This window comes from Danio rerio, chromosome 4 (genome assembly GCF_052040795.2).
Source record: "Danio rerio strain M-AB ecotype USA chromosome 4, GRCz13ab, whole genome shotgun sequence".
Classification (NCBI taxonomy): domain Eukaryota; kingdom Metazoa; phylum Chordata; class Actinopteri; order Cypriniformes; family Danionidae; genus Danio; species Danio rerio.
Window position 1 is genome coordinate 20504813 of NC_141024.2, and position 27921 is coordinate 20532733.

At 36.8% G+C, this 27921-nt stretch overlaps 1 protein-coding gene and 1 long non-coding RNA gene across 7 annotated transcripts in view; one reads left to right on the forward strand and one right to left on the reverse strand.

The window, feature by feature from the left end:
• Positions 1 to 801: 801 nt before the first annotated feature.
• drd4-rs (dopamine receptor D4 related sequence) overlaps positions 802 to 27921 on the reverse strand; it is a 116577-nt gene continuing 89457 nt past the window's right edge. For 4 of the 5 annotated variants that reach the window (XM_087246652.1, XM_087246653.1, XM_087246651.1 and 1 more), the window contains 5 exons: positions 16325 to 16483; positions 15718 to 15992; positions 13940 to 14052; positions 8416 to 9119; positions 802 to 4489 (listed from right to left, as the gene is read on the reverse strand). In XM_087246652.1, the coding sequence (XP_087102778.1) occupies positions 4287 to 4489; positions 8416 to 9119; positions 13940 to 14052; positions 15718 to 15954 (1257 nt within the window). In that variant the 5' untranslated portion in view covers positions 15955 to 15992; positions 16325 to 16483 and the 3' untranslated portion in view covers positions 802 to 4286. The remainder of the gene's footprint in view (positions 4490 to 8415; positions 9120 to 13939; positions 14053 to 15717; positions 15993 to 16324; positions 16484 to 27921) is intronic. The other variant, NM_001012620.3, reaches the window with a different exon arrangement.
• The window catches only part of LOC110439363 (uncharacterized), a 49126-nt gene continuing 44772 nt past the window's right edge, over positions 23568 to 27921 (forward strand). Inside the window, exon 1 of one of the 2 annotated variants that reach the window (XR_015483130.1) lies at positions 23568 to 23865. This is a non-coding gene — a long non-coding RNA (uncharacterized LOC110439363). The remainder of the gene's footprint in view (positions 23866 to 27921) is intronic. The other variant, XR_015483129.1, reaches the window with a different exon arrangement.

Here is a 27921-nt window from a genome sequence, read left to right on the forward strand (position 1 = left end):
CTCCTTCTTTAAAACAGCAGACCTTGTGTCCCACAGCCTCAATGAAATACGCATTGTTTCTTCTGGATCTGAAGTTAAATCATTGTATGAATCCTCATCTCCAGTACCCTGGCATAGACTTTTCCAGGGAGGCTGAGGAATTTGATCCCCCTATGGTTGGAACACATCCTCTTGTCCCCCTACTTAAAAATGGGAAGCACCAGTCCATTACCCGATTCGGATGTTATCACTTGATTGAATAGGCGTTATCAGTGGTTATCAGCTGATAAATATGGGCCAGTAGGGGCCTTCTGCGCCTACTAGTAGCCTCAGAAGGCTGTTATCATCCATCCACATAGTTAATCAGCTATAGTAATACAGAAGACTCCAGATCCAGATCTGTTTTTACATTACTGTGTTAATTGGGATTATGGCTGGGGTAGTGGTAGACATTAATAAAATACAATTCATGAGAAATTTAATAAAAAATATAAATAATTCTCATTAACTTCCGGCCATAACTGTATGTGATCTATAGCTGATTGACCATGTTGACAGATGATAAGAGCCTTCTGAGTCTACTATTAGACACAGAAGGCCCCTACTGGCCCATTTCTGTCAGCTGATAACCACTGATAATGCCCATTCAATCAAGTGATAACATTCAAGTCGGTTGCATTCCAGTTGCCCAATCTAGAGGTATTATCCTCGTCTTCAATGTATTAATGTTGGGGTGGTATCAGCCAAAACAGCCCACCGCAACTGATACACATGCCATTTCTATACATGGTTATGAATTATGACAATGTATTTTAAGACAAATAAGTAAAACAAATCTTTTATTTTCTCTGTTGGCTTTTGGTTGCAATTTAAAATCCCACTTTATGAAATCCACATTTATTATGAAGAACTTTGAATTTTTGTATATACAACTACCATTCAAAAGTTTGGGTTTGCTATGGTTTTTATTTGTTTTAATTTTTATTGTATTTAATCAAATCTATTTATCTCTTTAAATCTATTTTATCAGAAATAGTTTTTTTGTATATAAATATTTTTAAAAATGTAATTTTTGCTGAACTATTTCAGCGCTGTTACTTCAGACATCAGTGTGACATGATTATTTATTAAATAATAAATATAATATGCTGAATTGATGAACAAAAAGATAAATTTCTTTGTATTATTCTTGTTTAAAAGACTTGTATTACTGTAGTTTTGTAGATATTTCAAATGGAAACAAGTTTAAAAATGTCTTCACATTCATTTTTTAGAAATTGAATGTTTCCTTGCTGAATAAAATATTTGATTAGATATTATAATAATTGAAAAAATAATTTTCTAAGCTCAAACCTTTAGACAAAGCCCAAACCTTAAACAATATTGTATGTAGTATATTATGCATGCACTGATGTCCAGATGTCTGAGACCACATATTCTGTAAATAGTTATGTATATCACCTTACAAATAATATTATGGGCACAAGATGGAAAAATTACAGATTTGTTTTTAAATCGACAGTGTATTATCAGTAAATTGTCAGCGTAACCTCAGACGTATGGATCCCACAGCATGGCGTAAATATAGTATTGGTACAATTTAAGCAGTAAAGCACATACATCTCCATAAAGTGACAGATGCACAGATGATCCTGTACAAGAACAGCAATACTCATTCCACAAGTCTCTTTACAACACTGATTCTTAGAAGCACAATTACTATAATCCACCCTAGATAATACCCACAATCCCCCTTGCTATTATGCAGTTTTATTATCAGACAACGCTGAACATATCTACATGTTTAATGAATGTTTCATGACACTTGCAACAAAACTAAATCGGCAGACTGTGTGCACAAAGGCAGAGAAAGGCATCCATTGATTTTGGCAACTGTATGTACAACAGTTAGCACATTTTCCTCTTTGTATGAAGCCACAGGATTAACTTCTTAATGTCATTTGTTTCGACTAACAGTGTTTGAAGGTGAAGCAGGTTAGAAAATGAGACATTAATTTCTGATTAATGCGTCACTCTTTCCCTGTTTATGTTGACAAGGGCAGTCAGAGGAAAAAAAAATCTCATGTGCACCTTTAGGAATCAATTGCTGTGTTCAGAATAGCATAAACATACTACCATACTTTTAGTAGACACCATATTTCTAGTATGCAATATGCATACTGTTTGCAGTATAAAAATTCTGTGTGCTATGAACACAATTTTAATCATATAGAATGCAGCAGTTAAAAAAAACTTTTCATTCCATATTGCATACAAACATTTAGTTATTTGTTGACATTATTTGTTGCTACTGTGCATTATTTCTGGATGTGCTGAAAATTTAGCAAAACAATTGTTGCCATTTCAGAGTTAAATGACCTGACCTGTGGGTGCAGCTAAAAGAATGTGATAGTTTAAATGTCTCACTGTTGCTGATTTGTAGGATTGGAGGCCCGAATTGGTCCCATCATCTATAAAAAACATTAATTACTTAATAATTAATTTCTAGAAGGCAGATTTTGATGCTGCATTTCACCACTTAAATTCCTGAGCATGTTTCTTTATATGAATAATACATTTGCCTACACTTTAAATAATTAAATTCAAGATATAACTGTATTTTGTAATTATGGTAACAGACCTGCCAAGTCTCTCGGAAGTTCCGGGAGTCTCCCGCAAATGCATAGAGACTGAAATGTATTGTTTCTTAGATCATTTCAATGATCACATGATATTTCCAACCCTGTCTCAATCTGAAAACGTACTGCTATCTACATTTATAGAGAGCGCCAAATACGTCCCAGGAGGTAAGTTTTTTTTTTTTTTTTATGCAGGCTGCTGTGTACAATTTTTGAGATCGCAAATTTCTCTCACAAGGGCCACTTGCACCTGCTTTTCTCGCTAAATCCACCAGAGGCTGCTGTTAACTGACTGACATACTGACCGATCGACTGACCCACCCAACTCCTTCACTAAACCCAACTAACTCTTACCCACTTTCTGAAACCGTTCTTCATCAAACTCGAAACTCCTTGTAGTGGTCAACTCCTCCCTGCATCTTAAGTCTTCCGACAAACATGAGCTACTAGACAAACTGGTAGCAGCAGGAAAGCCGTCCATTTGGAGGTAAGCAGTCAGCTGATAAGCGTGAAAGAGAATGGCATCATATCACCCTGTAGCATTCGTATTAAAGACAAAATGCAGCCATACAGTACGTACTTCTGGCTACATAATTCGTGATCTCCAGAAATTTAAATAGGGCTATGTTTTCAGAATGAGCCTATAGTTCGGGACATTCAGGAAAATGCTGCTGTTACCAGTTTTTCCAATTAGCTTGTCATATATGTTGGTGGACTTGAGAAGCAGAAAGGAGTTGACCACAACGACGAGGTTCGAAGAATGCTGAAAGCGATAAGACAAAAACAGAAGTAAATAACAGGGTGGTAAAATCTGAAAACGTGGTAAAAAAAATCAGGTGAGGACTTTTCTTTGTTTTGGATTGCTTTATAAAACTGTGGGTTGAGTTTAGGGAAGTGGGTGGACGGGTAAATCGGTGCTCTTGAAAACAATATTGGTTGGGTTTAGGAAAGAAGGAGAGTGGGTCAGTCAGTCAGGAGTGAATATCACTCGCAAGAGAAATTTGAGATCTCAAAAAGCATACACAGCGGCCTCTAGTGGACTCGCGAAAACAAAAACTGCAAAAAAAGTAGCTCCTGGGATGTATTTGACCCTCTCCAGAAAAGTATATAGGGGTACATTTCAAGAATGAGCCTGGTTTGAATTAAAAAAATTATAAATTAATTAATTCAGCTAAAACCTGCTAAAATTGCATTGCATGTATGCTGTTATGCCATTCCCAACACAGCTCTTGATCACATCCGGATGTGTTGACCTAGCTTCTAAACCATGAAAAAGCTGCCCGTCCACACTGCATATCAATTCAAAACAAACAACATAAGAAAATCCATTTAAAAAAAGAATGAAATGAACACTTATACCAATCACATATCAAACACAGATGACTGTTATTTCCATTGTGGACATTTTCACATATTTTATGCCTCTGGGCTATGAAATCAGCAGTATTCTGTTATCTACTGTAGTGTTCAAGCATTCGCTTTACAAGAAAAAAAAAACATGTCCAGTTAACTAAGGCAAGAAATTTTCCTTAATGGTACATTCCACTGCACACCCTATAATCCATAGTTCAAGCATTCCTATGCTTGGAGATCACTGTGTACTCAGATCTTGATTTTTTGTATTAAGATCAGTATTGTTTGAATGGTTCAATTACTGCACGTTCAACCTCAGGAACGACAGCAGAGAAGTTTGTGAAAGACGTTCCTGAACTCCACATTGAAGGCAGTGTAGATAATGGGGTTGACAGCGCTGTTAACGTAACCAAGCCATGTAACAACGCTAATCAGTGTTGGTCCAATATCACACGACTCGCATAGTGCCTTAGTCACATGAACCACGAAGAATGGAGTCCAGCAGGCCAGAAAAACACCTGAGGGTGAGAAGATCGTGTTAGGAGTTTATGTAAATTCTTGGTAATTCATCCAACTCTTTCATGTGGATGAATGAAGTCCAACAGCAAAAAGAACACACCGTTTGTGCCACATTGTGTCTGGTTTGTTCTCTACGGGCACATTGATAACATTGTCAGTTTTCTATTGTATTCCAGCACACTTTGATTTCAGCCTTTGAAAGTTGTGCAGAGAACAATGGTGTACAATCAGGTTGCTTTTAAACCTGATGGGACATCTACTAGAACATAAACCAAAAGCAGCAGGTGTCACATTAAACCATAGAAAATTTCCTGAATTTCTGAGCATCACGTTCTAGAAGTGTTTTCATCATACTTGACCACCCCGATGGCTGTCATTTAGTTCGCACAGCTCATGCATTTATTCATGACTGGATTAAATATTTTCACATAAAGGAACATTCAGACACGCATTGTATCAATTGATGTATACCCACACAGATTTGGTTTCTAAAACCTTTGAAGATTTAAAAAGAGCAGCATGACCAAACACCAGCATTTGTCTTAGACGCCGACAGTATGTTAGACTTATTATCTTCTCATCTACGGTTTGATTTCAAAAGGCAGTGTGCATCATTGAGGCTGACTTGAGGCAGTTCTAAATGCATATACAGAATGACATATTGACAGCTGATAGCTCACCAAAATAGCCTAGGTGTCAATCGAAAACCAGAAATTAAATATTAAATTCTTGGCCCAATACACAGATTTCAGCTCTGACGACCCTTGCTGTTAGAGGGGATGGGGAGAATCTCTCATTAACAATACCAGATCTAGGCCAGAAATGAAAGCAGATATTGATGGAAATAAAATGTGTGACCTTGCATATATTTGTCAAAACAATTTCATGACGAAGGTAAACCATAATCAAAACCAAAGATGATCCAAATTATGCTCTACTTTAATGTCTAGTTCACACTACAGGATTTTAAGCCCAATTGGAGCCCAGTTTACAAGTTAATGAGCTCGTTGAAAGATTGGGCTTTAATCTGGGGGAATCAGCTGTCTGTTTGTGCCAACTACTGTATGATGCATTAAAGAGGCTGGCTGACTCGTTACCGCCAACTCACAAATGAAAATCCAATATCTAGTATGTTAAATATTGCTGACCAGTCAGCCGACTCATCCCCTCATGGGGTCGAATGTAGTGATGTCTATGAGAAAGCAAGTCATGAGGTGAATGGCTGTTGTGTTGAGGAGCAGAAATGTCTGTGATTGGCCATGTTCTTTGATGCACTCGTTTATTAAGCATATTAAAACCATGTCTATCCACTGAACCTTGCAGATATATAAGCAATAGATCCACTGGCTAATTAGCGATGCTTTCAAATGATCCTTTGAACACTTGCGGAGAGATTTCAAATGCTGTGTGTCAGTGATGTCATCATCCTACAAGCAGCCAATAGTGTTCAGCTCTCACTGCGGGCTCTGCCCACAACATTTCATTGGCTGTGGTTTGGGGGCTTGACAGAGCTGTTGGATGAAAGAGTTGTTTTCAGATCATGTAGTATATGTGACCCCCCTCATGTGGATCATTTATGTAGTATAGTGTAGTGTGAACATCACACCGATTCAAAGACAAAATCAAATTATGAAGAACGAAGGGCAAAGCAAACTGTAGTGTGAACTAGGCTTAAGGTGAACCACTCTGTAAAGTCTATATAGTGTGTTACGTGACCAGGCAGATCAGCACCAGCTGTGGCGTGTTTGGGTTGCTTATTTATTGCCTGTGTTTTCACCCTGTATTGTCAGATTGTTTGGTTCTGCCTTTGTTCCTGGTTGTTTGTTTATGGTCTTCTGTTCCTGTTGCTCCCTTCAAAGCTGCCCACTTGCCTCACTGCGCTGCCGTGATATTTGCTTGAGATCATAAGCCCTCTTGAACTTTTGCAGTGCAGTTCTTGACTTTTTCAATAAATAAACTTGTTTATTTAAATTTCTCTACAGATTTCTTGTTTCATTGTTACTCTGCACATCATCACTAACCAAGCCTTCCCCCATCAGATACATTTGCTAATGATCCTTTGCAAAAGCTTTTTAACTAAATGTTCCATTTTCTTTGTCCTTGCAACCTCTGATTTTTGCTACAGAACAGTCAAAAGTGGCATTAATGTTGACGCTGCTGTCTGGTGCATGGCTTATTGGAGGACCATGGTATAGTAGAACCAACACTCTCAGAGGAGATGAAGAGTGTCTTTTAATGTGCAGTCTTTGTTGGCTGACCTCAGACAGGGTAGCCTAAGACTACTACTGATGTCAGATTATTAAATCAGGTTCCAGACTTTGGAAACAGTGAAAGTGGAACATGGAAGTACAGTGGTATGTACAACCTTCCTTCGTGGGTTGTCTGACCATACTCATATAGACTCTCATGAAACCTTTGCCCACCCATCTAGATAGTTTAATAATTTGATTTTACATGCTAATATATACCTGGTGACATGACCAATCTATTCAAGTATATGTGGTTCAGCAGGTCAATTTATGGCAGAGTTCCCACTAAAAGTCCAAGTCCAGCAGTAGGTCTGATTTACTGTTGGATGGATTATCACCATCAAAAATTGTTTCAGCTGCCATACATGCCATTCTTCAATGCAGCAGTTGATGCAGTTCTTTCCTAGTGCTTATCCTCAGATGATAAGGTGCACTTATTCACATTCCTGGACTATTTTCCAAATGTTGCACTGAGTGTTGCTAGTTACTGGGCAAATGTCAATCTGTCTTTTTGTTTCCATTCTCAGAGTAATGGCTAGACTGAGCGGGCCAATCAGGGTCTTGAGAGAGAGAGTGTTGCGATGTTTGGTAGCACTGAACCTGCCTCCCTGAAACCAGCAACTCTCATGGGTGGAGTATGCACACAACTCATTACCAGAGTAATGCATGGGCCTCTTTCCATCTGAGAAAAGTCTAGGTTACCAGCCACCATTGTTCCCTGTCTGGAATTGAAAGTCAGGGTCCTCTCTGTCACGTTTATCCAGAGATGTTGTCAGAGCCAACAGAAACTCCTCAGGTTGGGAACATGCACCATCTATGTTGTAGGTCATAAAGTGTGGCTTTCTTTTAAAAATAATCTTTAAAGGGAATACTTTAATTAAACTTTAATACAGAATCACCCAAAGTCATTCGCCCACTCACTGTCAATAATATTGTAGTCCCAATGGCAGTTCACCACAATCTTGGGCATTGTGTTCCTGGAATTTTACCATGGGATACGTTTTCCAACATGATTAAGAACTAAAAACCTACACTCAGCTAAGGCACCAACGAGGAGTTATTATATTCCTCTTAAAGAGCCTGGGTTGACATCACTTTAGGGAAGCACTGGATTCCACCAGCATTAGCATTTTCTCCTCTGTGTGTTTGTGCCTCGACTTATGTCTTGATTTTGTTTCATTTGTGATGTTTCAGTTCTTGTTTTGCTACATGACATTTCTGTGTCCTTAATCTTGTTCATAGATTCTTTATAAGAGTTAGCTTATGAATATCGTTTTGCTAACTGACATTTTCATGTACTTTATCTACTTTCATTAAAATAAAAACCTTAAAATAAGCCAAGAGTGGTGTCTGAAACTAAATTTACTCAGAGAAACTGGTCAAAACTGTTCTTAGAGTGCAATAATTAATCATTCACCTTCTTTTATCCAAGCTACCACTTATTTGGCCAATAAGTACATTATTAATATAATCTAAAATAATTATAACAGAAATATGAACTCACTTGCATTGATATTTGCAAAATGATCTCTTAATGGTTTTTTGTAAATGGCTTTACATTTTATATGCACAGATGGATATTTACATTGTCACTATTACCTTGTTTGCTCGCTGGATTGTAAGACTCCTTTATCTTTAAGGGTAAGCATTGCCATAAACATAGAAATAATACATACCCACAACCACAGGCAGCACCTTCATTGCCTTGCGCTCCCGTCCGCTGACCCTGTTGCTCTTGCTGTGGCGGCGTCCTGTATGAGGCCGATGGTTTTTCCCTACACCATTCTCCCTGCCACTATCATCCTCAGTGGCCCGCTCAGGGTTTTCTGCATCCGACACACTGTCCATCTGCGTGGTCATGGGGTCACTCTCTGCTCCTGGCATCTGACCTTCTGCGAGATCGTCGGTGGTGAGAGTAACCGGACTTGTTGAGGAGATTGGAGTAGTTGGAGTTGCAGTAAGAGATGTTGGACTGAGACCTGCAGGCATGAGATACACCACCTTCTCCCTTGCCCGTCCCTTCTCCTTCTGTAGAGCTGCTCCCAGTCGCAAAGACAGACTCCTGCGGCCTCTGGGTGGCCGGCGGAGGTGTGAGCGGTTACGACCAGAGCTCCATCGCTTGAGTCCTCTGAACATCCAGTAGTAAAGGAAAAGCATGACAGGGCAGGGGACGAAGAAGGAGCAAACGGAGGAGTAAACTACAAACTGGTTGTCCTCCAGTTTACACACATGAGGATTCCTGTTCGGCACCTGGTTCAAACCAAATATGACAGGACTGGCTACACCCAGCGAAAGCACCCAGGTGGCGGTGATCAAGGCCAGTTGACGAACACTAAATTGGTTCCTGTTGTACTTCAGTGGGACAACCACTGCGATGTACCTGAAAATGAGAAACAAGGTTAGTTCAGGATTTAGGCTAAAGTGACCTAAATGCAGTTTTTGATATAAGTAATTGATTAGGAGTTTCCTTTCTTTGAAAGACAGTGTAAATAATGACACAGAGACATATTTTTACTTTTAACTTGTCATAATATGAAGGTTTTATCTTATATTTCAGACAATGTGTCATTTTAATTTGTGTCAATAATAATTTTATTTTCTCTCCTAATTAAGATACATAATGACATGGATTTTTCATGGATCCAGGATGGAGTAACACATCATTTCTTATGTCTTTATGATTGTTGATAAAGTTAAATGTTTAAGGGCCTTGATCAGGGGTCACCAATCTCGGTCCTGGAGGGCTGGTGTCCCTGCAGGGTTTAGCTTCAACTTGCCTCAACACACCTGCCTGGGTGTTTCAAGTATACCTAGTAAGAGCTTGATTAGCTTGTTCAGGTGTGTTTGATTAGAGTTGGAGCTAAAATCTGTAGGACACCGGCCCCTCAGGAACAAGTTTGGTGACCACAGGCCTAGATTATATGATGAACTAAGTGTCATTTCTCTTCAGAATAAAACTGGAATATTATGTGTTCAATGGCTTTTTCTGCATGCCAAGTGATTTGTTTACTCAAGATCTACCAAGTCAGGTCAGAGGTCATAGAGTGCTCGCATGTGGTACTGGACTGTTGATAAATTGGGAACAACTGTTTTCTGGGTTGTTTGCCATTTAACTTTGATATTTCAAAGTTAATTATTTTGTATGCAAGCTGCCAGTTTGGATGTTGATTATACCAGTTTGTCACCAGGTGGATAAGATGGCTGAGAGTACACGAAACAGCCTTGAGAATGGAACAGATTGCACTTGGTGTGTGTGTGTGTTCTATTTGTTTGTGGATCATTATTACAGCTCTGGAATCAGCTCTGAATAGCCTAGTGGCTGAAGTTTCTATCCTTGAGATATTGCGATATCGTTCAGAATTGTGCACACACACACAACATTTTTTTTAAGTCTATCTGTGTTTTAACCAATCAGGTTAAAACACCTAAAGTATATGTATGACACAGTTAATGACGTTATGTGAGATTATATAATTATTGTTGTTTTGAGATTGTATGTAGAGCAGCCTACGAACTCTGCGCAAGTGTTGCAGCTAGCTTCTGCTGATGATCATCTGCAAACTATCTTCAGTAAACTTGATTTTATTAAATCTCTGACTCCGGCTCTTCTTCATCTGATTGACTGGTCATTTTTGGGTTAACACTGTCATTTCCTTACACATAATTTTTAATATAATTTTGAGATTTTTTTTAATTTTTAACTCGCACATTTTGACATTTTGTCATAACGTTGCCTTTTTATCTTAAAATAATGACTGAAAATCTCTTTATTTAAAATCTTACAGTTTTTTTTCTTGTGTGCAAATGTAATATGAGCTGCCATAACATGTCTTGCAATCAAATATCTTCCACAAGTGGGGAGCAAAAAGTAGTTTTTAAAATTTTAAACTCAATATATGAGAAAATATTGTTTAGTTTTTCATTTATTCATTCAGATCTACTTTTTTTATGCACAGCACAAACCACATGGAATCTGATCTCTCTTTTCTTATGTGCATATGTGGTTCTAAATCTGATAATTTGCATTACAACCTCTGTTTGAACACAACAGAATGCAATAAACTACACTGTAAAAAAAGCACCATAACCATTGTTTGGGTGTATTACATGCCCATAGATCAACATCCATCACAATTTTGCAATGACAAAAGTCACTCCTTTGCATAAAACAATTAGTTGCTCGCTTTATATTAAAGTGTGAAGGACAGCTAGAAAGGCAGTCTTTTGCCTGCTTTTATTGCAGTTACTTCAATTTATAAGTAAACTGTGACTGACAACTCTTTAGAACATGTTTTCTGTTCACGTTCATTAATTAGAATGACCCACTGAGATGCAGGAAGATTCTAGTGCAATCATTTTAAATTGCATGAGGCCTCATAAGTCTGTTTCATCTTTTTAATTATCCACACTCTTTCGACTCCAAACCTTTGTTTTCATCTTCAGAGACTAGCTTGCTTTTGTTTTAGTACGCGTCAAAGACAGAATGACCTGCTCTGCGCCTTGGTCTGGGACCTCTTGAAGTTGTTTTATATTGTTTACGTGAAGCGGTAATGCATGATGCACTGACTAAGTAATGAAATTCAGCTCCATGTCGTGGTTTCATTAGCATCCCACTGGACAGCCAATAATGCATAACCAGAGAGTTAAGATTCACTCCGTGAACACACCGAGAGGTGCAAAACAGGCCGGCTGAATGTTAAAAAAGCCATTAAAATTTCATCTGAAAGTTTAGGGACCACCATAACAAACGTGTGGATAATGTGGATGAACAAATTATTATTTTTCTTTTAATCTTTTATGCAGCACTGAATGTGTATGGAAGCCCATTTTTGTACCATAATTATTACCTTTTATATTATGCATTCTACATTTGGTCAGAATTTGGACTTTTTGTTTGTTTTGAGGACATGATTCAATTTTAACATATGCATTAATAATAGTTTTTGTCATAATTTTGCCGTTTATCTAATGACTTATGACTGATACAAAATTTCAATGTATGAGAAATGTAAGTAATGAGTAAGAGTTACTTGTTTGACACACATAATGTGTGAGTTACTTTTTACCTTTAGATTTCATATTTGTTATATTTATTGATTATTAAAGAGTTTATATTATGGGTTTTTGTAACACAGCTCTAAGTGAGTTAAAACATCCAGCTGAGGCTTGAATCTGAAAGTGCACCTTATATAAAACTATTGATTCTCAAAAAAAAGAGAGTAGACTCAGAGTCGAATATATGAATTGATATCAACTTCGACACAAAACAATCCAGGCACATACCCAGGGGGGTTCGGATGGTCCAGAATTTGTCCCATATACAGTATGAGCTCATTTGTACTGTGACTTCTATGCCATCATAAAATGTACAAAAAAAAAAATAATAAAATAATTCAAAGACGGGGCGAAGCAGTGGCGCAGTAGGTAGTGCTGTCGCCTCACAGCAAGGAGGTCACTGGGTTGATGGTTCGAGCCTCGGCTTAGCTGGCGTTTCTGTGTGCAGTTTGCATGTTCTCTATGTGTTCGCGTGGGTTTTCTCCGGGTGCTCTGGTTTCCCCACAGTCCAAAGACATGTGGTACAGGTGAATTGGGTGGCTAAATTGTCCCTAGTGTATGAGTGTGTGTATGAATGAGTGTGTGGATGTTTCCCAGTAATGGGTTGCGGTTGGAAGGGCATCCGCTGCGTAAAAACTTGCTGGATAAGTTGGCGGTTCACTCCGCTGTGGCAACCCCGGATTAATAAAGGGACTAAGCCGACAAGAAAATGAATGAATGAATGAAATCAAAGACGGCTTTAAGACTGTTGCTTTAGTGTGAGTTCAGCTAATCAGTTTTAGCCAATCCAAACAAATAATTTTTTTGAGTCCAATATCCAGTTGTGCATAAAAACACAGACAATCTGACTCAAGTAAAGTCATCTTTTACTACAGACCTACTGTACTGTTGTTAAATAGAGAAAACATTTTTCAAGTGAATTTTATTCTAAATCTTGGACCTCATTCTTGAAAGAAAAAATTAATTTGAATTTTCCAATGTTTTAATTTACAAGAAAGGTCATTTAGCGCCTCGTTATTACTATTATGTTTAAATTTTTAAATGGCCAATTTCTGACTGAGGAAACTTAAGTGTGCTGGCCAGTTTGCTATTTGCCTATTAAATGACAATAAGCTACAGTTAATAATGTAAAACTTTAACAGGCAACTGTTTTTGATACATCAAAAAGTGTGGTTATTATGACCACCCCACAAACTAATCCAGCAAAAAATAGTGCTTAAAATGTCACTAAAATTCTGTATTTAAACAGTAATTAAATAAAAAATGAGGCGAATAACTGTAAAAAGGTCCACTTTTTGAGAAAAAAACTAACTTTTTTTATAAGGCTGGCTATGGGCCTGCAATCCCATTTATGAGGTGCTAGATTTAGTAAAATGTGAACCCACCCTTTCTTTCAAACAATACAATTGGAGTGCAGGGGATGGGATTGATCACAATCTGAAGATGAGTGAACACTGATCACTGTGATATGGCTAGAGATGCGGGGCTGTGGGAAAAAAATGGTTAAGTTCATTTTCACAACAATACCACAGCCAAGCCAACCGTGCTGTCACTGTGTTTGTTCCTGTCATTTTTCTGAAGATTAATACAATAAACAATCCTGCAACGTGGGATTCACCGGCCGTTTGTTAATAAAGGAAGGATCAGCAAAGGCTAATAATGTATGGAACTTTGTTGATACACAGTTCATTTGGACCAGTTTCTTCTTCCTCCAGATCATAACCTGTAAGTGTGAATAAAATGATTGCCTCCTTGTTTTCTGTAGCTTGTAACATGTAATTGCTCCACGTAGCTTTTACTGTATCTCTTGGGTTAATGCTTTATGGGGCTATTCACATATCACGTCTAAAACAAATATGTTTCTGAGCTTGCGACTCCCTGTTATTTGTCATTGCTATTGTCACAATCAGCTGTTCTTTTTTAAAATGGTTCAACTTTTGCCACTATGTCAATTAATACTGAACGTGTGTCATTGTTATTGCTCAGGGTTAGGGTTTAGAATAAAACAATTTGCTGGTGTTTAACAGCATTGATTTAATGCATTCCTGCATTGGGCTCACACATACTGTATACTCTGGCTACTTCATCTTGATAAGAAACACGTGTATGCGTGTGTGTGCTTGTGTGTGTAGGCGTACATCTCACCTGTCCACACTAATTGCACATAGATTCAAAATTGAGGCAGTGCAGAGCATCACATCCATAGTCATCAGGGCATCACAGATGTACATACTGAGGGTCCATATCCCTCCCAGAAACTAAAACACACAGGGAAAAGAGAAATCTCATTCCAAGCCATGCAAAATATTACAATTACATATATGAAACCTAAATACATAAATGTTAAAACCTAAGAAAATTGGCTACATACAGTATTAAAGGGAATATTACATATAACAATAATAGGGTCAAATATCAGGGGGTAGATGGTTGGTTTATCACACAGTGGTCTTAACATGACTGAAATTAAAGATTAAAAAATCAACCAAATCCTTTGTTGATTCACACTAACCATATAAATAAAGCCAATACGTCCAAGATGGAAATCCTTCACTGCTGCATCAATATTCACTTCACAGACACAATAAACTGAAGGGCAGCAATTCATGCTAAGAGTCTTCATAAACCTTTTACTGCAGTACAAAAGTTAAATCATAACATCAATATTAAATTAAAACTGCCAGTATGTTTAGGAATATAGTATATATTCCTTGGATTATTGTGAATAATTCAGTTATAATTTCCAAGAAAACGTATCAACTTTGAAAACGTTTTTTTCAGCCTCAACCTTCTAGGCTGCAAAACAGACTGAATTGATTTCTCTGGTTGTTTGATACAATGCAGATATTCAAATGAAGCTTATTCTGTGCATTTATTTAAAAAGCCTTGCATTATCCACAACATATTTCCAATAAGATAATATCAACACCACCTGAATGTCTCAGAAACTTTGTAGCCCTCAGTACCTACATGTACCATCATCTCCTAGCTTTTCAACAGTAAAAAAACAAACAAACCTATATCTATAACATACTGTATATGTTTAAGCACGTACGCTACTTTCACAACATTGCTAAACTTTTTGTATTGAATGATCAAGATTAACTTGTACTTACTTTTTCCTTTAAGGGAAAAAGTATTCTACATGGAGGACCAGCACTTTCTGTAATTAATGGATTAATTAATTTAAAGAAAATGTGATTGATTGATTGATAATTTCTTTAAACAAAAAAAAGTATACTTCTTAAGGGGCTAATAATATTGACCTAAAAGTTGTTTTCCATTTTTAGAAAGTTGTTTTTATTCCAGCAAATCTGAAAGAAATAAAACTTTCTCCAGAAGAAAAACTATAAAAGAGCGTTTTGTTATTTACACTATTAAGCTTGATATAAATAGGTCAACACCAATGTTTGTCCATCTTTTCAACCTTCATTCATTCCCTTTCCTTTGGCTTAGTCTCTATCTGTGAGGTCACGACAGCGGAATGAACCAGCAACTATTCTGGCATATGTTTTACGGAGCGGTTGCCCTTCCAACTGCAACCCAGTATTGGAAAACACCCATACACACTCATTCACACACAATTTAGTTAATTCAATTCACCTAGAGGGAATATCTTTGAACTGTGGGGAAAACTGGAGCAACAAAACCCATGGAAACACGGGGAGACATGCAAACTCTACACAGAAATGTCAACTGGTCCAGCCAGGACTCAAACCAGCGACCTTCTAGCTGTAAGGTGACAGTGCTAACCACTGAGCTGCCATAAATCCATCTTTTCAACCTCTTTTTCTAATTTATAAAAGTGCAGTGACTATATCATCAAATAAGATTCAGCAATTGGAAAAAGTATACCATCACATGCTTAGAGTCAAACAGAGATTGTAAACCACCTACTTCCATCATCAATCTCTGGTCCTCACCTCAGAGTAGACATAAAGCGGCAGAACGAGAATGGCCAGCAGGAGATCAGCCACGGCCAGACTGACAATGAAGTAGTTGGTTGCTGTTTTGAGTGAGCGTTCGGTCAGCACACTGAGGCATACCAGGACATTCCCCAAAATGATAATAAGGATGAGAGGCACGCCACATATCAAAGCCAGGTAGTTGTACCCCTCGTGGGCCGCCGTTGGGTCTATACTGGGCGTCACATTGACCATGATGCCCCAAAGATCAGCTGCCAACCCGGATTCAACATCTGCGAGATGGAAAGATTGACACAGAGGGGGCTGTTTATGGAGATGGATGGCTCTTTGTGTGTGTAATATATGCTAATACGTGTTTGTGTTCTTGCCCATATGTTACAAGAAGAGGAATTATGACAAGATGAAGCCATAAATATGAACAAGCGCCCTCATTTCGCAGTCGTTTATATGCAGAGTGCTTGGAAAGGATGTTTATTTTTTGCGACAGTAACAGACTCTCTCTCCGTTTGTCATTTCTAATCCAAATAAAATGTCATTGTATGGTGTAAATGTGTGTGGATGTTTGTTTTGGCCTGTTTATTTTTGCTCTAGTCAAAGTTCCTACCTTGAAAATGTCGCAGTTTGTAGGGGTATGTAAAATACGTTGACTTGTCTGACGTCTGGAAATGTTGTAATCACATTTTGGAGGTGTTGACTCTTTCCGTCAGTGTACATGACGACCATGCTGGACGAGTTAACACTTTGCTCATGCGAGCTGATAGAGCTGAAAGAGAAGAGAGGTGATAATTGAGTTTTCTCTTCATGCTTTATATAGGCATCATCAGCAATGCACATGACTTTAGTGTTAAATTAGGATGCATTTGTGATGAGTTTGACACCCCTGAATCACCAAAGTTTGGTGAAGATTTGAAGTATTGCTGTTGTAAGGTTGTCATAAGCTAAAATGTGCTGAAAGTGATTTGCAGTTGTCGTACACCAGGGTTTGTTAAAAAATAAGTGTGAAGTGTATTTTGTTTTTGTTTTTTTCCTGGACCTAAAAATTATCAGTTATCATTTGTAATAACACACATTGAGGGACTCTACTTTTTTAAATCCATTGTAAAATATGTATCTTTATTCTTAAATAATACAAAACTTTGATCATCAGGCATAATAGGACGACTTAATATAGATTTGGGCTAAATGCACCATCTCCTATAAGCAGTTAAACTTCTTTGTTGTCTGCAAAACATATAAATGAATGAAAAATGTTACATCAGTTTAAGCTTTCCAAAGCTTTGAATCAACAGTACCAATTGATTTCCAAAATAATTCACTGTTATTCAGAGCTAGAAACCCCATATGCTGAGGACACATGATGATCAACAAAAACTCAGGTAAAACATTCCTAAAACAGCTTTTACAAATTTACTGCAAACATTTTACCTAAAATATTATCTGTCAAATGCATTAGCCAGTCACCTAATACCGTAATATGCATTATTTTATAATTTTTTAGCACTTGATTTACTTGTACTGTAGAAGATTTTAACAAAACAGACTGACGGAAGACTAAACTATTACTCATTTATATTTGTAAATTTATTTCTTATTAAAACAAATTTAATAAACGGATCTAAGATCAGGTAAAACAATAGAAACTCAAAACAATGTTTGGGAATGAGGTTTTGAAGTTTTAAAACAGTTAAGCTGAAACAAATCATCCTTTGCTTGACAATTTCTTGTCTACAAACTTTCACAGACAACTTGGGAAGTTGTGAATTTTGCGCAAGTTGCGTAAGTTTCATCAGATGATGTTCACATTGGCATCACATACACAAACGTTCTTACGTAAACCACTGTTTTAAATAGCTGATTATATCATTATAATTATTCATTCATATGTTCATTTTTTGCCGCTTTTTCAGGGCCGGGTCGCGGGGCAGCGGTCTTAGGAGGGAACCCCAGACTTCTCCCCAGACACTTCCTGCAGCTCTTCCAGGGGGATTCCCAGGCCAGCCGAGAGACATAGTCGCTCCAGCATGTCCTGAGTATTCCCTGAGTCCTCCCGGTGGGACATGCCTGAAACACCTCCCTAGGTAGGCATCTAGGAGGCATCCGAAACAGATGCCCGAGCCAACGCAGCTGACTTCTCTCAATATGGGGGAGCAGCTCTACTCTCAGCTCCTCCCAGATGTCAGAGCTCCTAAGAGTGCACCCTGCCACCCTTCGAGTGTTATATCATTGTTAATATAAAAGAATTATTCTTCACGCAAAATATTGAATTTTCTCTGACTAAAAAGCTGAATTTCCTTCACAGCTAATAAACGGAAAAACAGATCACTATTATGCTTATATATTAAAAATTTAATATTAAAATAATATGTTTAAACATTGACACAATTTAAAAAAGTTTAAGCTTGATTATCATTTTGCATTTTGCCACTATTAAAGCAACAATGGATAATTTACCTCAGATTTATCTACTTAATGCTTGTTTGTACTTACTGTTTGCATGGCTGTGAAGTGCTCCCTCTCAATCTTAGTTTTACAAATTTTACATTTAGCTGCCACTTTTTTGACTCAGTCTTTAAAGTGGTCATTTTGAAGCCAAATGTATTTCCTGAAATGTATATCCAGACACATTAGCCACAACAGACGCTGTCTGGTAGCAGTATTTGACCTGAGTGATTGCTGGTTGATGAGCATCAAAGAAATAAAATCAAGCTAAAAAAAAAAGGCTTACTATAACAATAGGCATGAAATAACGTGGAAAAAATAGGCATGGAATAAATGGTAACTACATTTTTAATAGACAAACAATAATCTCTGATATTCCGTGATTGGGACAAAACTTATAAACATCCCCTGATTTCTAATGTCTGGTATATACATGATGTTCCAAAAACTCCCATAGAAACCCTATTATAAGCTGTTCCCACACTGGCCTTAAAAAGTAGAATTAAAACATCACAATTTTCACATACAGCCTCTTCTTTAATACCTGATTATATCACTGTGTTCTTCAGGAATTGGTATTTGAAAAGGCGTGAAGGCATATAACATGCTGTTAATTACATTTTTGGGTCAGTTCAAAGAGCTGCACTAAATATCGACTTTTCACGGTGTTGGCTGTCATCATATCATTCTCCTCGCTCTCTTTCTTGGCTGTGAGATGCAGTGGAGTATGGGATCAGAGGAGGCTCCGCTTCTGTGAAAGCACACTGTTTGAAATTCACCCCTCTCGCAACAACAGGTGAAGGTTGCCATGACAGCATCCGCTGTGTGTGTGTGTGTGTGTGTGTGTGTGCGCGTGTGTGTACACAATAAAGACGGGAGGCACTTGTGAACATGTACATAAATAAAAACCCAATCAGAGGCGTTCCAGTTCACCTCACCCTTTGTTAACTAATGAAAATGTTCAATTAGGGAAGTCTCCTCTCAGGTCGATGCTATCGCTTCATCTCTTAATGGTCTGGTAGTTAAAGCGGGGTTGTGTGTCCTTTTGGAGAGAACTGAGTATGCCTTTTAAATGCCAATTTGATTCACGGTAAACATAATTTTGAATAAAACTTTAAGTACGGGATTATAAATGATGTGATGTTTGTGTAGCTTTTAATATTATTACATTTATTATCATCATAGATGGACTAATGAACATGGTGTCATGTTTTCATTCAGAAATCGCATGAACTGTAAGTTCCACAAATCAACACTGAATTGAAGATTAAAATGTAATTTTCTTGCGACAAGCTGACACATTACAACTTGAAAAGAGTGCTTTTTATTCGCATAAATACAGTGCTCAGCATATATGAGTATACCCCTCACAAATCTCTCATTTAAATTCATATTTTCTATAGGATGCTTTACAATATTATATTTGTGCATATACAATTAGTTTAGTCAAATCTGGAGCTTATCTAACAAAATAACTTACAATAATAGTTAAAAAAGGAATAGCCCAAATGTATGTCACAATCCCCAGCAATCCAAGCTTGTAGATTGCTGGGAATCATTCACTTTCACCCAGGATTAAAAATTAGTCACCATATGGCCTACAAATCCTGTCATGCACCACACACTCACAGCTGTTTCGGTTTTCAGCTGATTGTTTACTCACAAGCTAAAGCTGTTCATAACCGATTACATATAATTTTAAAGCAGCACAGACACACACACTAGTTGCTGTGTCTTGTTTATCTTTTGTAACATTACGATGTGTTTCCTTTGTCTAGCCTAGCTGTGTTTTGATCCTTTGCTTTTGTTTTGATTTCTTGCTGCCTGTACCAACCATTTGCCTGTTTGATGACCACGATCCCTGCATGCATCTGTTTGCCCCTGTTTTGACTATTGCTTGCCTGACCATTCTCATAATAAACCTGCATTTCAAACCTCAACTCTGTTGTCAGCACCCTTCACATAATAATATGTTAGGGAAAAATATTAAATAAAATTTTCCAAAATAGCAAAAATCAAGAGAAACAAATAATATATACTATTTTGTTGAAATGTTGTAGTTTATTTATTTATTTATTGCAATATTATTTATTTAATTTTATTTGTATTATCTTTCCATTTTTAAAGATGTTCTGATGATAAATATTTCTTTGTAATACATCAGTTTTGTTCAAATACACCAATATATATACCCATATTTGCTATATTCATTTTCAAAATTAGGTGTACTTATTTATGCTGAGCACTGTATGAAGAATATTGATTAACTTGAAATGCCATGTATATTTCATGTTTATTTCAGTTTATTTACACATTTAATCAATGCTAAATAGAATAATATTATTTAACATAAACAAACAACATTATTTTTTTACTGTAAATTTAATCCAAATTAAGAGCAGTATTAGAATATTTAGATTTGATTTATATATTTTTATAAATCTCAAAATACCTTATTTGTTGTTGTTTTTATTAAAGTAGGACTTATTGATTACTTGATTGATTGATTGCTCGCTCAATTGATGAATTGATACAGTAATTGCAGTTTCTTTGCCTGCCATTTAATTAAACATGAACATGTACCTATTTTTAATTCAAAATTGACATTTCATGTTTTACTTCAGCTGGTTTTTAAGCTGTGCTAGATTAACATTCTGTTCAGACTGTGTCCACGTGCCTCCCAGTCTTCTCTCTCTGCATGGATCATGTAGCCTGTCATTGTGTGGGTATTAACAGAAATCTAAAAAGCACAGTATGATGACTCTTTAATCTCCCAAAGTACAAAGGTAAACAAACACAGCTTGTGCCACTAGCAGTTGTCAGTCCGGTAATCAATCCCCATGCCTCTTGTACCCTGCGTTCTGCTTGTAAATGTCAACCTGGGCAGGACATCCCAGGGTAATGGAAACAGCACAGAAAAGACAAGAAAAAAAAACCCCAGTCAGACCAGAACGTTTTATACCATGCACACAGATAACACAGTCAATCCTGTCCAAGAATGTCCCTTCGCAACAGCCGTCAAAGCACATATATCCTCTGTCCGTCTCTTCGACAGAGGACGACCATAATAATTTGATTATAAAGTTTAAAATGCCATTGTCACATTGACGTTCGCCCGAGAGCAGAAGGACTCGGAAGGTTGCATCTCATTACGCTCCACCTTCAAGCTCGGACTGTTTGATTTTTGCACATTGGAGTCTACTGAGGCTAATATGAGACGCTTTATTGGGATTAAGTTCATGCAGAAAGGTCGTTTCATTACAGGTGGAATGATTTAAGAATTAGTCTCTTTAGCGGAAGTGGCATTTAAAGGATTCACGTTCTCTGACCTTTTCTGAAAACGTTTGTGTTCTGCACTTTTCAAGGGAACTGTATATTTTAGTGTAGCTTGATGTCATTTAAGAGTGCTGAAAGTGGACATTTCAGGGTAAGAAATATTAGATATGATGGCTAAAATAAGCCTTAGGGGAAAAACTACTATATCCAATGCACATCTTTATGTTATAGCATTTTTAATTCATTACTTTCAGGGTTTTCAGTATAGCTAGAAGGACATCTGCTGCATAAAACATGCTGGAATAGTTGGTGGTATATTTTGCTGTGGCAACCCCTGATAAACAATCGATTAAGCCAAAGGAAAATGAATGAATGAATGAGTGAATGAATGAATGAATTTCAGGGTTAGAATTATGATGGATAAAATATGCCAAGGTGGAAAACTACTACACTTCAAATGCACATTTTTATAATATTATGCAGCGTAGAAGCATTTTTAAATTGTTAACTAATTGTATTGATCAAAATGAAAACATTTAGCTGTTCCATCTGGTTGTTTAATTATTTTAGAATATACTCAGAGTTATAAAAAATGGAATTAGAGACCTCATAAATAAATCTTAGTTTGTCTGGATTTATTATTTATTGGGTATGAGTACAAATAAAATGCATGATAGTATTTCATTTTCAACCTTCGAATAAAAGCTTTTTGACAATTGGTCAGAATAACGTTCATAATTCATTAATGTGCTGCCTAAAAATTAATATAAACATAGCACCTTTAAAATTTAAGCTTTTTCTCAATGAAAAAGCTCTATTACTTTTTATTTTGACCTGAAGAAATTTTCAGTGGTCTCTTTAATTTTTTCCATTAATTCATGAGTTTTTGAGATTTCTCACCACATTGCTATAAATGTGGAAATAAATGTAGATTAATAAATGTAGAAAAATGTAAAAAGCTATAATAAATCCTATTAAAATACAATTAAGATCACTTTATATTTTAAACTTTGAGTGAGTATATTTATTGCATGTAAATTGCATGTTTTGAGATTTTAATCTTGATGTACTCTATACTTTAGAGACAAATCACAAATGTGAGCAAAAAGTGAACAAAAAAACTGTTTTAGGTACACACTTGTTTGTTACAAGGATATATAACTAATGTTATTATCTGTATAATATATATATATATATATATATATATATATATATATATATATATATATATATATATAATATCTGTATATATATATATATATATATATATATATATATATATATATATATATATATATATGAATATGCAATGTTTCACTTCAGATGGCTAAGTTTGTGTGGGTGTGGATGTGTGTATCTGCTTCCCTCCATGTACAGGTATGTAGCCCAGGTTTTCACAAATTTTCCAAACATTGCTTTTTATTCCAAACAAAACTTTTATTTTTCACTGTAAGAGTTAGAAAAAGCCATCTAAATTCATAGATGCATATAAATATAAATATTATTATGTCCTCATAAAACGAAAAACCACAAAAGCAAAATCTGACAACATCTTCAACTGTGGGAATCCTCATATTTAACAACTATATAATTACAGTATTTTATTTTTTATTTTTTACAACTACAAGCCATTTTCTGTTAAGATATTTAGAAATGTGTATGTATGTACACCCTTTCAAGTGAGACTGTTTCAAGTACAAGCACTATTTTATAAAATTAGAAATATGCTATTTTGGATGGATTTTCTCTTCTTGGTCACACGCTCATTTAAAATCATCTTTTAGTACCATTCTCACCTACGAGAAGATTCTGTCACAAGCGATGGCAGCCGATTTTAATTACAGACAGAGAATTTCAGAGCTGCTACATTCCTCCATAACAGGAACAATGAGGAGTGATCAAGGTAATTACTGCCTTTCCTCTCTCTTTATTATAGTGATTTTTTCTAAGCCAATCAAAGCCTGCCAGTCTTTTCATAGGAGTTCAGAAACGTTTGCATCGTCTTTGTGACCATTGAGTCCAGTAATAATGTTTGCATGGTATAAGTGCTGCCTTATTAGTGAAGGTTAGTAAAGTGTCTATTGTTGACTCTTAAATGGCGGCCCAGAAATAGAAAGAGAATCTGATAAGCCAGACTGAGGCATCTCACATGCATCTCACATGTCAAAGCCTCGCTATTTGAGCTGGTCAAAGCCTCGCTATTTGAGCTGTCGAGCTCTGACAGAAGGTGTTTTTCACCCTTAAATGGTTTGATTCATGAGAAGTCTTGAGAGGCGGCAGATCAGACGATGGTCTGTGGCATTTCCTTTGTGTGGCTGAATGACTTTTTGAAGATTTATGGCCATGAGGAGCTACAGGAAAACATTGAGGGCGCAAGAAGGGAGATAAATGGAGAGACATTAACTGCGACAATAAAAGCTCCTGAGGGAGGTGAGGCAATGATCTGTGTTGAGGGGGATGATTGCGTATTAATGTCTGTGTTTCTTGCATGTATGTGCAAGGGGCATGTGAAAAACAGAGGATTAGGGAGCAAGGGAGCAAAACCCGACAATTTATTTGAGCAGTCTTTACAGGATATGAAAATAAAATGCATTTAAACATGTTTCTCTTCAAGGCAAAACTTGAATTTGGTAGTTTTTAGTTTAGTTTGTCTATTTGTTTTGAGCAATAATATATAAATATATATATATATATATATATATATATATATATATATATATATATATATATATATTTATATATATATATATATATATATATATATATATATATATATATATATATATATATATATATATATATATATATATATATATATATATATACATAATACATACATTTGGATGCAGATATCCTATAGTGTTAACCTGAATGCAAATATATAAACCAATATACATGTACAATATCCAAATTTCCAAGTCAAAGAAAGTGGGGCCTTGGAGTAATACCAATACCTGCAACTACCTACACTATATTTTAATCACCACAGACAATTTTTATTTTTTATTTTTTTTGCAAGCTGTTTCAAACTCTTGAAACAAACTTCAAATGGGTTTGGTTTGGTCTTTTTCTAAATAATCTCACACCAGTTTGATTTGATCTGATTTCTGGTTAAGACAGTCTAGCATTCATATGTTCTTGGCAGCTAATGGACCTTGAAGTATTCATCTTATTTCGCAGATGAAATGCTCTCATTTTACATGCAAGGTTGAAACACTTCCTAACACAGATTTTGCTTCTTCTCTTGTTGACTAACTGATAACGCAGTCATGTTGTCTTCATCAAGTCAAGTCGAGCTTTATTGTCATTCTTCTACATGTGTGGAAATAGAGAGAAATGAAATTTCGTGTCTTGCAGGTCAATGGTTCTATATAAATTAATCATAAATACAAACACAACACTGGACATGAGCTATTAAAAAAAACTATGCATAACAAACATATACTACACGATGCTTAACTATACACATAAGACAGGCTATACAAGTATTTTTACATGAGACTCAACAATGTTGTGCAGGATATTGTGCAAGAGAGGTATTAAAGATGAATATATTGATAGTAAACATTGTTTTCCTTACTGATCCCTTGTCAGATGGAGTTTAGATAAAGTGGCAGGTGCATAAGAGAAGAGAAGAGAGTTTCTGCAGGTGGTTTGTCAAGCCCTCTCACCTGCATGAAGCACAATTTGAAATGCACAATGTTTCCAAGAGACATGGAGCGATTAAGAAAGTGTCTATAATGCAAATGTGCAACCTGGTGCAAGAGTCAAAGAGATGAGATGGTGTCTTTTCTACAGGTGGTTTGTTAAGCCACCTCACCTGTACGGGACATACTCAGGAATTCATGAGATTTCAGAGGGGAGTAAATTGACTGGAGATTAGGGCTCTAACAGCCTGTGGGAAGAAGCTGTTGGGTAGTGTAGCTGAGCAGGCTCTGATACTTTGAAACCTTATTTCTGATGGCAGCAGCTGGAAGAGACTTTGGAAGGGATGGGTAGAGTCTTTCACAATACTAACAGACATTTTTCACAATGTAACAGAAACCTGCTTTGAAAAAGTGACTTCATGAGTTAAGCTTCAAACATCACAACATAAAAATGGACAACAGATGTTTTTTGCAAAGGAAAATGTGTAAAGTCACTGCACAGCATGATGTAGACACAGCAAAGAAAAAAAAATAGTCAATGTTTCTTGACTTTGGTCATCCAGTGTAATCAAAAAAGTGGATAAAATTAACATTATGGCAGTATATAGCATTAATATCCATATTAACACTTAGCATAACAGATAAAACTCTGAAAATGCAAGACCCAAACTATTGATAAATTGTTATGGCAAGTGGGCAGGGGTTGGGAGTGTGAATGTGAATGTGTGTCCTGAGTACCACAGAGAGGCTCCAGAAGGATAAAAGGAGGAAGGATAAAAGAAAATCTCTAGGAGGATAACAACAGGATAGATAGTCTCTACTGCACAGTGAAAGCCAGATAGGAAGAACTATGCGTGTAAATCCTAAATCCCCTGGCATCAAAGATGTGTGCAAGTAACTAATGCTAGAGTCTCCTGTATTTAACTCACACGGTCGGATTCCCAGTCTATCCACTTCCCATTGGAAATGTTGATTTGAATCCCACTCAGAAGGGCTGAGTAGGTCCAGATTGGTTACATTGGTATCACTGGTAATGAAACCAGTGTAATTAAAACATCACTTCCCTGGTCTCAAGTGGCACACTTGCAACTGACTTGAGGCTGCAGTTTTTAGTGTCCCTATAAGCGCCTCACAAGTAAAACTGGAGGGGTTGCATTGGTGCAACCCGGATAGGTGTGAGAATTAAGGAAATGAGTATGACTGAGGTCATCTTGCAAGAGCTGTGTGACTAAACAGGGATGCCCAAACTAGGACCACAGGACAAAGTTGGCCCACAGTAACCTTTGATTTGGCCCACCTTCCCATTTGAGAGGAGAGAAATAATTATTGGCATGGTTTAGAGATTGTCATTTTAAATCTAACTTTTGTTTGTTTGTTTGTTTGTTTTATTGTTAAAACCTAACTGAAATTAAATGTTTTCATCCAAATGGTAAAAACGAATCAGATAAAGATTAAATGTTCATACTGTCACCCGACAGAGAGGACAAATCAAGGCAAAGGCAAATCCTGCATGAATAGTGTATTCATCAGTGAAATCCACTGTTGTAAATGTGATTATGTTATCATTGCAATAAGTTATCATTTTTAAATGTTATACTGCATTAGTTATTAAGATTTAAAGTAATGCTTTCTATTTACTTTTCAATCTAATTAAATAATTTAGGAAATTGCCCATGGCAACTTTAATGTAATATAGCTTGGTATAGGTACCTTTAGCCTCAATGATATTTGACCCTTTTGGCCCTTTATATGAAAACGTCTGGGCACCCCTGGACTAAACCATGCTTCACATACATCTAAAGGGGGACAGGTGACTGAAAAATTGTGTTCTTTAGTATTCATGTTAGTAGATCTCATTGGAGATGCCAATTTGAATTCAATGCTTGAATTAGGGCAAATTGAACCGGAGGTGTTGCACTGGTGCAGTGAGGTTTAGAGGGATGATTCTAACTAAGAAAACTTTTCACTGTAGACATCAAGAGGTGCACCAGTAACTACCATATGCTCATTTATGGTGCACCTACCTCCCACTCAAAACACCCGTTTGCATGAAACGCTAGACAGGTGCTGTGACCCCAATGGGAGAGAGGTTTGGGCAGGTGAGTGTAAAGGTGGCAAGCTAATAAGGGCTGTGTAGGTAAACTCTACTGTAATGGCCTCAAGATGTCTGATGCTAGAGTTTGCAGTCTTAAGAATCCTTATTAGTGACCCCGCCTTCCACTGGACACAGTCGTTTCAATCGCTGATTGGTAATAGATAAGTACAGCAAGAGATGTTGCATTGGTGCCGTGACACATACAGGTGAGAGAGTAACAGAGGCACAGCAGAGACTAATGCTTGAGGTTGCAGTCTTTAGCATCCTTGTCAGTGTGTATTGAAAATGCTAGTTTGAACCCTGCTCAGGGGTGCATTTGCCAAGGACATAGCTCATGGATGAACTACTATAGTATGATACATCATGGGGGAAATAAATAGGACAAGCATTTCCCAAACTCTATTGCAGCTACATTGTTTCATCCACGTTAGTTAAAAAGCTCCCAAGAACAGTGCAAGAAATTGGAGCTGTGACTGGGGTTTGAGTTTTGGTGGGTTATGAAGGATAACCTCACTCCTCTGATCCAAAAAGCATCCTTGTTAGCATCCTTGTATGCTTGATATGCTATTTCAAGTCCCACTTGGATATGGTTAAGTAGAACCCAACAAACCTCTCACCTTGAGTTAGCAAATCACAGTTAGACCTGTTTCAAAGGATTCTGGTGCTTTAACACTAATTTGTTATTTGCCAAGAATCGGTAAAGTTATGTGTGTTAATGGCTCGTCCCTGATAGACATATATTAC